This window comes from Barbatula barbatula (assembly GCF_947034865.1).
Source record: "Barbatula barbatula genome assembly, chromosome: 3".
Classification (NCBI taxonomy): Eukaryota; Metazoa; Chordata; class Actinopteri; order Cypriniformes; family Nemacheilidae; genus Barbatula; species Barbatula barbatula.
This window is the reverse complement of record NC_136764.1, coordinates 12,152,924-12,164,592: the sequence shown is the minus strand read 5'-3', so window position 1 is coordinate 12,164,592 and position 11,669 is coordinate 12,152,924. Positions and strand designations below refer to the sequence as shown.

General features: G+C 39.8%; 1 protein-coding gene across 1 annotated transcript in view; it reads left to right on the top strand.

Moving 5' to 3' along the window:
• Positions 1–461: 461 nt before the first annotated feature.
• Positions 462–11,669, top strand: part of cdh24b (cadherin 24, type 2b) — a gene marked incomplete at both ends in the record, with an annotated part of 63,510 nt that continues 52,302 nt past the window's right edge. Inside the window, one exon of the mRNA XM_079453674.1 lies at positions 462–1,199. Coding sequence (XP_079309800.1) covers positions 462–1,199 — 738 coding nt within the window. The remainder of the gene's footprint in view (positions 1,200–11,669) is intronic.

Here is an 11,669-nt window from a genome sequence, read left to right as displayed (position 1 = left end):
ACCTTGGGGCTTCTGCCTTCAAGGAAAATTTTATTGGGTTTAATGCTAAACCACCTGTGCAAACAAATGAAAACTCTGATCAAGCGGATGTAAAACTACAAGCCGTAGACGGCTCTAAAGATCTGTTAGAGCTGAAAAAGAGCAGAAATAACACCAGGAGAAGTGAGGTTTTTTCTAAAAATGGACAAACTGATAAATGGATCCCAATGTATCACAAGGCAGCATCTGGCTTGCACTTTAACAGAACCAGATTTAGAAATCCTTCAAGATCCAGAATGAGTTTGAATTCAGCCATTCACACTACAGCGGGTACAAAGGTGAACCTGACTGGAAGCTATGGTGTATTAAAACTAATATCCAAAGACAACCTTGTGCGGATTGTAAATTCCCAGCTTCAGAGTGTGCCAGGTCTTAGTATTCCAAGCAAAATAAGTCACAGTAGAAAAAGGGATTTGATCAACATGAATCACACCCAAATGGATGCGGTCAAAATTAAGCATCAAGAACTTTATAACTCAGATAACCAGACCCTTACAAATTCTAGTCTCAATCCAGATCAAACTCTTCACACTCTCTGGAGGCCACATAACGGAATAAATGTGGATGTAGATGAGGGGGATCGAAAATCTGAGATGAGAGGTGCACCCGGCACTGTTTCGTGGAAGTACAAACACTTCACGACTCACATAGCATCAACTCCCCAAAGTGAGGTCATGCCCAGCACAGAGACAAACCCACTTCCTGGTCAGAGTGACGCTCCCACAGCGTTGCATATGGGCATATCACAAACTTCTTCTCACATGGACTCGGGACATCTGTCTGGTGACACTTTAAGCTCTCTAACTGAGAGGACTGTTGAGGATAAAAGGGAATTAGATCAGAGTGCTCACGTCCCTTTCAGTGTCACCCAGAATCCATTGATTTCAGAACCCATTGAAAGCAGCCACATCCTAAAACTACTTCCAGATCCACAACGGAGTAGAACGGGTTCAGAGCAAAGCGGAGGAATGACTGTGGACTCTCGCCCTGGCAAAGGTGGACGTGGCCTTGTATTCCAGGAAATGGATGAGAATGAAGATGAGGAGCAAAACCAACAGAAGCCCGAGACCTTGCGATCTAGAAGAAGACGAAGCTGGATCTGGAACCAGTTCTTTGTCATCGAGGAGTATGCCGGCCCTGAACCCGTGCTCATCGGAAGGGTAAGGACAAGGTTCATTTGATTTAACACATACAAGCATTGTGTCTCTCAGTCCCTCTTAGAAAAAGTGTTTTTCGATTGGCCGCATTCAGATTTTAATATATATTGATTACCTATATATCTAAATTGCCAGCGTTCCTAATCGAACAACGATGTGAGATGAATCAATTTGACACGGGAACATCAGTGATCGCCAACCAATACGATCCTCACAAGCGCATTTCACTCCACGCGTGACTGAAAAAGTCTCTCGCAGCACATTGTGACTGGATGTTTATCACACCTCTGATCTTAATGGCATTAGTCAGATTATCTAGGTCTTTTTTCTTACTGTCTTTGTCAATTTGAATCCCAGGGATGCCGCGCTCTGCAGGTCACAGAATAATGTTTCAATCAGCATCTTAATCAGCCACTGATTGTACTCTGTTAAAGCTAAAGTATGTGCTGTGTCGAACAATCAGAAGCTTATGGGGGTGAAAAAACCCTAGCTACTGTTCTATGTGTCATATCTTGTTATTGACCCGGTCTAGTGGCCATTTGGAGGGTCAACAAGTCTAGAACTGTCCTCATGTACCATTAAAATATTGGACACACCTTAAAATCTATCATTGTTACATTTTTTCCACATTTTTAGAATAGTAGTGAAGTCATCAGAATTATTAAATAACAAATTGAAGTATGGGAATTATGTTGTGACCAAAAAATATTTATATTTCAGATTCATTTACATTTATTAATATGTACAAAAAGGAAAATTCAGTCATCCTTTTCTCACCCTCTTGTCATTTCAAATATGTCTGACTGTATGACACAAAAGGAGATCTTTTTAAGAATGTTTAGAACCGAACAATGCCGGTACCCATTGACTTGCATTGGTTTTTTGTCTATACAATAGAAGTTTGGTTACAAGCATTCTTTAAAATATCTTCTTTTGTGTTCTGCAAATGAAAGAAAGTCATAAAGGTTTGCAATGACATGAAGGTGAATAAATGATTAAATAATTCTAACAATAATCATTTCTCTCAGTGTACATACAAATATGTAGGTCTGTCCAGGGGACAATTTGTTATATCATAGTCACTTTCTTTTTTCCTCTGCCTGAGCTGTTGCTGAATGACTGGGGAAAGTGGTGGGGTAATACGTTGAAGTAAATGAATGATGATGATTCTGTGTGTTTGCCTGAGGCAGTCAGACAACACTGTGGGGATAGAAATCCCTCTTGCATGCTCTTCTGGGACCGCCTTTCTGTCTGTGAGTTTATTCCTGCTTCCTTAATGGAATCCCGTGCTGTTAATACCCAGCTTCTTACCCGCATACATCCACCAAATAGTTTTAGACACATTTGATCACTGCACTTCAAATGGAATGGCTGTTTAGTGCGGGTAAGAGGACATTGATCTTCATTAAGGAGAAGGAGCAAAGCCGGCAAGAGAAAGAATAGGGGAAGTCGGAGAACAAGAATGCCTTAGGTGCTGGTGTCCATTGGCACAGATGGACAGTCCACTATGTCATTAGAGCCAATATGGTGTACTTAACAGGTGGCAGGGCAGTTGCTGTCAGGCCCTGCTCACTGAGCATTCCTCACGATGTCTAACACTATGGCCGAATGGGTCTGGAGCACACGCTTAATGCTATTATAAGTTTTAATGCTCTTAGGGATGTGTAAGCTTGCCGCTTCGGCCCTGTCTGCGAATCAGTGGGGACGCATGTTCGCGGCGCCTTATAACTGAGATGATTATGATTTAATAAAGAGCTGAAGTGAACTCCGTAGCGCTGCAGCAAATGTGCGGAAAACTACATGCTCAATCTACGGCAGGAAGCTAATCACACACTCAGTGATTGCATTTCTGCGCTGCTTTATATACTTAAAAGCATGTCTATAATATGATGTAGTCTGAAGTGAGGTTAGGTAACATATCAATTATATGCAATTATATGTACGTTAAATGATAATCAAAGTGTTCTTGCGTTTATTTCAAAGGATTAATTTCCTAGCCGCAGTGAACATACGCAGGGGTTTTGTAATGACCGTATACTTTCCGCTGTAATTCCATAATGAGCGTGTTTGTATTTTAATGCATGAACATAAATAAGCACATCGGATGAATCCAAAACTAGTGCCAGGGTGTAAACCATAGGGAAATAAATTCACACTCTATTGTATAAACTTATGACAGCATTATGCCGGTCTGGAAAAAACTCCATAGTCCTTCTAATGAGCATAATTGGAATGCACAAAATGAAGGTGTCGTGATTGAGTTTAGGTTCACCTGAGTATGATTAGAAGCAATATTTTAAGTGCTTGCAAACACTATAATTTCTCTGTGTTTGTGTGCTGAGGTTGTGCTGCTGGTAAAGTTTCTAGCCTATCCCCCTCCTCTGAATTTTTTTAATTGAGTTTGATTTTCAACGTACTGCTTACATCTCCAATGCATCCAATTCCACAGTTTGTTTGTTAAGTTTGGCGTATGGAGAATGCAAGTCAACCAAGAGCTGTATGTCTTGAATGTATTAACCAGGTGTGACTTAAGTAAGTGTACTTTATCACTATACTCTGGTATTATTTTTGTGCTCAGTTATGTGTAGATTATTTTATTTTTTGGGATGCATATTAATATCATTTGTAGATTCTAAAGGAAATTACTAAATCAATGAATAGGACCGTTAAACACATCTTCGCTGTCCTTCTAAAACCTTGGATGTCAAAATGTACTGTTTTCAGGTAAATGGTTCTTTTTAAATGATTAATTACTGTATTGTCAAAGTTGATACTTTATGTTGCTTAGATATTCGTAAAACCCAGTGACAAACATAAAGGGTGATCTCAGCATCATTTAGACGGTTGGAAAAAGGTAAAAATTCTGAAACTGCTGGAACGCAAAGAGTAATAGGGGGATTAAAACCGCTCAGGACGAACGAGGGACGCATGAACAAATCTCACAAAACACATAAAGAGTCATTGTATTTACTATTGTGTTGACTATATGTAAAGATATGTAATTTGAAATAGCTTATTCAGGGCAGCACTGAAAAATCCCAGAAATGTTTATGATTCCTTGTTTTTAAGAACATTTTGTAGTTCATGGAAAGCTTCTGACACCGACAGTGTGTCCAGTCTCCGTCTAACAGTGTATTTACACATGCTTTTCAAGAGAAGAGCAAAGACTGGATGTTTCTCCAGAGAGGAAATACATCTGCCCGTGCGTGAGGTTAAAGCACGCGAGCAGACCATCTACAGGACAACCCAGATTTTGTCTTCATGTGCACAATAATCGTCTTTTACATTTTAATCAATTTATTTTTTATATTTGGCATGTTTGTGTGCTGCTGCGCTTCCCTCTGTGTAATAAGTAAAGTGAAGGCGCATTGTGGAGCTGTCCAAAGGCATATTTTCTTGTAACTCGCTCTTTAAATAACAAAAAATATTGCGCCGTTGACGTTACACTTCGGAATAGGTTTGAGTTGGTTTATGGCGCAGCTATTTTCAGTTCCTCAAAATAGCAACGCGCCAACAATGTGCCTGAAAACCCCTCATTTATAGACCAGCACGCCCATGGGCGCACATAAACTAGCGCAAATGCATTTGCTATTTAAACAGTGCAGGACTGGAAAATGAAAACTATGTCGGGCTGAAACTAGCAAAAACACTTGACCTCCGCCTTTCGCCGAATTGCGCCGGGTTTGAGATAGGGCCCATTAACTTTTACAATGCGTATTCTTATGGAGAGAGTATGTTTTACCCCCCTGCCATGAGACTGAAAGATAAAAATAAGAGAAAGCACACTATAACTGCTAAATAACTATTTGTTTGATAACAAATTCTGTAACGTCTTGTAGTACCTCAGAAGCCTCTTCATAGATCTCTAAAAACACTCTGTTTACATGATTCTGTAAACAGCTTTGATCATTTACTTTCTTCAGATCATATTTTGAAATCCTCTTATGGTAAGTGCTTTAAAACACCATAAAAAACATTTCTACTAACATTTAACAAGATCCATTTAAAAAACCCTCACTCACAAATACTTGATATCTGTAATTTCAGGGCAGCTCAGCGGTCTCCGCTTGGATGGCTTTTGAAACATCCAATAGTAGTTTGAAACACTACATGACCAAAATATGTGAACACACTCTTCTCATTAACAGGTTTGGATATTTCAGCCACGCTTGTACTTCAACTCTGCCCCAAATGATGTACTTGACACGTGTCCATGAAGTCGGCATGGCGTCCCATTCGTCATTTAGGTTCCATAAGGGTGCTCATGAGGTGGGCTCTACAGATTTAGAATAAATTGGCTCGCTGCCCCCATCGGTCAACATCAGTCTGACCTTACTGATGCTTTCACGTCTGAGTGTAAGTGAATCCCTGCAGCTATGTTTTAACATCCAGAAAGCTTTTACAAAAGACTGGAAGCTATTAAATAACGTCAAAGTGTGGATCAAGTTCCTATTTCTGGCCACGTTTAAAAAAAAAAATCTCACATATGGGTTTTATTTGTGTGTCTGCATAATTTTTGGCATGTAATGTGTTTATTAGCTGATTGGTCAGACATTCGCTTCGCTTTTTTGCATCGCTGGGAATGTGAATCGACCTTAATGGGATAGGTCACCCAAAATGTTTTATTCTGTCATCATTTACTAACTTTCAGATTGCTCCAAACCTGTATACATTTCTTTGTTCTGCTGAACACAAATGAACGTATTTAGAAGAATGTCAGTAACCAAACAGATCTCATCCCCATTGAATACCATAGTAGTTATTTTCCCAACTGTGGCAGTAAATGTGGGATAAGATCTGATCAAATGTCGCCAGAAGAAGGAAATGTATACAGGCTTGGAACACACTGAGCATGGGTGAGTAAATGATGACAGAATTTTCACTTTTGGGTGAAAGATCACTTTAATATTATGTGTGTTAGAGACGCTATGATGGTATACAGTAGATGCCCTTTAGTTCCTACCTAATGCTTAGATGCTGATCGGATAGGATGGGCAACCTGTAATGTAATGCACTTTATTTTCAAGCTGTTCCTTAGAGGAACGTCACACTGAAACCGCAACCAGCTGCCGAACCCCTGCGCTCCTTCCGCAAGCCCTGCGGCCCCCGGAGCTGTCATAAGGAATCCTCACTGATACTCATTGAATCCACCTGTGCTTCTCACAAAGCACACTGCATTGTTTGGAGATCTGAGACAATCTGTTGATAAAGCCTATAACTCTATTCAACAGGAGCATGCTGTTGCATCGCGTTGGGTTTATTTGTGTTGAAAAAATGAGGTTAGGATGGCACCGTGGAGTTCCAAGCTGGTGAAATTGAGTAACCTTGGCGCGTGTGCGAATTTCGTGCTGTGAGGGCATTTGCAGCACTGGCACGCTGAGATATTATATTTCTCATTTCTTGAGCACTCGGGGAGCGTCTTGAATATGTTAGGTGTTGGCCGGGTAGGTACTTGCTTCCGCTGGCATTTTAATGGGGTGTGTCTCTTGGGGAGCCAGTATGGCATAGCATGCACGATCCGGCCACACACACGGCTGCTACCTTCACTGTTTTACAACAGTGGCCAACAAGCTGTTTAGTTCCAAACACATCCAAACAGAATTAAATATCATCAGTAGAGGAGATGAGTAAAAATGAGAGTAAAGTTAGAAAATTGAAGAAAGCTACACAGAAGATGAGAGGCTGAAAGAAAACATGACAGTGGAAACAGACGAAAGCACACGCATGCTGCGAGCGAGATCATCAGTAATAATTGCAGAACGTGGCTTTCGAAACGACTGTGTTTTCTTTGACTCTGTCTCGTGCAGTGAAAATCATTTAGCCTCCGGGATGGGGCTCAGCATGAGAAAGAGAGCAATTAGAGGGAGAAAGAGACTGACAAGAGGAGAGAGGGAGCGAGAGAGAGAAAGAGAGAGAGAGAAAGAGAGAGAAAAAGAGAAAGATATAAGGACACAGGTGATTGATGAAGGAAGAGATGCAGGGTCGAGATGAGCAGGAAGATGGGCAGCTGGGATGAAGGATGGATGGAGAGATGGGTTGGGAATGAGTAGATGTCAGAGAGTTGATGCCGCAGAGCAAATGAAATATATGCATGGGAGAATGGAAGGACGAGACAGAGAACTCATACAATGGGGTCCAAAGAGTCTCAAAACTCCAGTGGAAATTTTTTAGTTTTGCACTTTGTTCTGTATTTTTGCACATCAAATTTCTCATTTTAAATGTTTGATTTATTGTCTCTAAAACAAAAAATACATATCAAAATTATATTGTCTTCATAACATTTTAAGTAAAAATCTGGTTGAAATTTTTGCATTATTTTCATTTGTGTATTTATTTATAATGGAGAAAAATCGCTTTTATGTATTTATTTCATCATGTATGCTTATATTTTTTATTTATTTTGCTACTGTTTAGTACCAAAGCTTTTGGTGTTCAGGACCTAACAAATGAAGAATCTTATGTATTTCTTAGTCATTTTACATCACAAATATATATCTTTTTTATTTTTAGGGTTCGTATCACTGCTGTGCTGAAACCTTGCATCTCCATATTTCATCATTTTAATTTTTTCAACATAAATTATTAGTATTACTGTATATTTGTCAGTGGGTTATTGGTTAAATATCAAACCAATAAGAAGTATTAGAAATTGCTTTTCCTATTCATGAAAAACAGTGAATTTGGGCATCTAAAATTTCAGAAGGACAGTGATATTTAGGTTTAAAATAAATTTTAAAGAATACTTTCGACTTTTCAACATGTACGACTTTTCAACATTCTGCGTACATCTAGGCATTTCGCTTTTTTCCAAAGTGACTAAAAAAGTGAGACAAACAACAAAGGGATTCAACCTAGAAGGCATTCATATTAGAAATGCTCATTTTCAACCATTCTTAGAAACATACATACAATACATGTGAGAAGAGAGAGAAAGAAGTTCAGGAAATAGAAGATGAAATAAAGAAATGCATGTTTTGTAATTGAAGGTTTTTTTTGCGAACCTCAAAATATGCCACTTCAGCTGTGCTGCATTTATCTGTAAAACAGAGAGAGGAATGCATGGAAAAGAATAAAAAAAGTGAGCTGGTGCGTAGCAAACAAGGAGAGAGTAGGATGCATGTGAGAGGGAGGGCGAGAGGGAGCAAACGGAGGAGAAAGAGAGAGAGTGTGGTTTAATACCATTTTATTATAAACCCCTGCGGAGAAGAAATTCAACGTGTTTCTGTCCTGAAAGTGGGAGCTGGAGGGGAGGGGTAGGATGAGAGTCTATTATAAGTGAAATTTAAAGAGAACATGTCTACTCCATTCTCTACTGCTCTCTCTCTCTTTATTCTGTTCACTTCCTCTCCCTGTATATCTTGTGGATCAAGATAACACCACGCCACATACGCTACCTGATCTGTGTTTACAGTTTCTGTTTTCTTTATTCCGGAAGCCACACTTTACCTCACAAGTAAAGACATGTTCACTCTAAGAACGTTTACTATAATAAAATATAGCTGCAAGCAGCGACACAGGGCCAAGACCACAAAATGCATGAACCACAGAGCAGAGCCTTACCAGCATAGAGCAACGAGAGCATAAAGGCAGAAAGAGAACATGCATGAAAAATGTACAGGTCGATAAGAAAACAAAGTGAAAGCGCACATTTTACAGCCTGATTCGATCCGCTGACCCTAAAGACTCCACTCTAGTGACTTAGCGAGTATTACCATTGAGCCTGCATCCCATAACCGGGATGCTGAGCAAAGCTGATAGAGGTGTAAGAAGTGATATGTCACAATAACCAAAGTTGCAGCTATGACAGCACACAGCCACGAGAACAATATGTACATGAAAAAACTGATATTTTTAAAGGGGTCGTATGACTATATATAATATTTTGTTTTAGATGTAATGCAGTGTGTATACACAACAGCACACGTTATACAAGCAGCACACGTTCCTCTCAGGAATTCAAACCTGCAACCTTGTGGTCGCGACTGGTGTGTGTTTTATTTGACGAGCCACTCAGTTGACTTAGTACACTCTGCGTGCCATCCCTGAAGAGGCTGAAATGAGACAGTAGAGCAAAGTAACAGAAATACAGTGAAAAGGAGGAACTTATCAGAAGTGACAATGAAATAAAGAATGTAATTTTGTACTTACCTTGTTACTGTTTTTATAAATATAACAGGCCGATTTTTGTACTTACCTTGTTACTGTTTTTATAAATATAACAGGCCGATCATTGTAATCAAACGATCCAGCATGACACGATGAATTCATAGACACAGGGAATAAACATTGCTGACAAACATTTGAAAAGTATCAAGCAAAAATTTTTAATTTTTCAAATCTCGCGACCCATGGGTGGCGCTGTTCCCTATTTTCCGAGGACCCCCAGTCCGAGGTGACGATGAAGCGTACAAAGATATGGCATCAGATCCATTTTTAGGTAACCTTGGAAAAGTTTACGATGTTGTAACTTGAACATTGGCGAAAATCGCATGTCTTTCGGGTCACGTCTGTGCGGCTCAGTCCAAAGATCTTATGAGCCAATTTCCATAACAATTTCTAGAACTAGAAATGAAAAAACGCATACTGTACTTTTCACGATAAACAATCACAGCAATCATCCTAAAAGTCTATAAGTAGTCAAGCCACCTCACCTCCATTCTCTCGGACGTTTTGCAACATCCCTCCTCCGCCCTGACTCCACACCACTAGCCCGTTTTTACCTTAGCACCATGGGGTATGATCCGGGTTCACACCAAGCAAGGGGCCCTCTCCCCGGTGAACGGGCAGATGCTCCGAGTTCGAGGAAGAGCTTGGAGTCCTCATCCCTGGACAGTATGCCAAACATGCATACTATCCGTCCCAGTTCATTAGCTGCATTGGAACTCGTGAAACAGTAATGGCCATTGCACCTTCTGGGCTTGGCCCCTAAAAATCATCACTAACGGACATCAATAGGAAATAATGTTATATTTATTCTCAGCGCACTTGATGCTAAGTAGCCCTGCCTCAACCACATTAAAAATCGTGTTCAATACGCCTATAATCATATTGCGTCACGCAACCATCTCGCGTTTTTGTCAGAACATTGTGTGGACAGATCAGAGTTCATCTACAGCAACACAGTCTAGACAAAAGAAATGAAATCTCTCACCGGTCCTTTCATGTCTGGCTAGAATAAAAGCTCTAGAGGTGCTTCATTGTCAATGAATTGCAGCTGGAGGACAGAGGCCTTTGGTCATGCACAGACCGAGAATTGGTTGTTATGAGGGGTTAAATCATGATTATGCATAGGCCAGTGTGAATACAGAGCGTGACCTTGAGCTAATATTTATTCTGTGCCCTCTCGGCTGAGGCTGGCCATCCACTCTACTTAACCGTGCCGGTTGCCCCTGAATGAGGGCACTGCCACTGAAGGAAGAGAGTGAGATGAAAAGAGATTATTAGACAGGGACATGCCTTAAGGGGAGGGGGAGGTCTGATCTTTACCAATTTTTTTACTGTTGAAACATGAATTTAGAAAGGTGCAGGTTAATGCGTGTATGAAAAAATACATGCGTGCATTTTTCAGATGTGCATCTAAATAACATACTATTATGAAGGGACATATTATGTTATGAAGGGACATTCAAAATTTTATTATTATGATTTTAACACCCTACACCCAAATGCTATATAAAAAAAAAACGAACAATGAAAATATACAGAAGTAAAAAGGAACGGTATTTTAGTGAAGCAAATATCAAATTAACGGATGTTCAGGTTGAATAAAAAATTGCACTTTCTGCCACGATCAGTAGGTAACAACTTGTTAGCTGCTATTCTGTGGTCATAATCTATATCGCTGCGGAAGATTCAATGCAAGTATGTTATTGTTCTTAATTCTATAAAAAATTTAAATCAAATAAAGACGGCGTTTAAGATCGTAAATCCCTCCATTTATCTACCTATCTGTAATAATCATGATTTTTTTATCCGGACACTTGACACAGTGTTTTCATCTTAGAATGACAAAGGGCTAAGTTTGGTTAAATATTTCCATATAGAAGGCGAATTGGCCACCATTGAATATCTATATTTAAAAGTTTTGATGTCTTGCAGTCACACTTTTTTCGTTACCTACAGGCTACCTTTTGATCATGACACGCACACGCTTTTGAGACAGTCGCCAACACATTATTTCTCTGTTTGTCTCTCACTCTTCAATCTCTACGGTGCACCTTAAAGATGCTTGAGAGAAGGACTTGGATAGGAAATCTCTCTACTTGGGAGGAGGGGCTGAAACCAATTCACTTTTGCTCTATTAATGTGAGACTACAATTTATGCAGTTTAAAGTGATGCATAGATTACATTAAACTAAAGCTAAACTTAACAGGTTGTACCCTTCTATTTCTCTGTTGTGTGATAGTTATAAAAGTGCTGACGGGACATACAGTCCTGTCCAAAGACATCTGAATTTGGAGCTGAAATGGTTT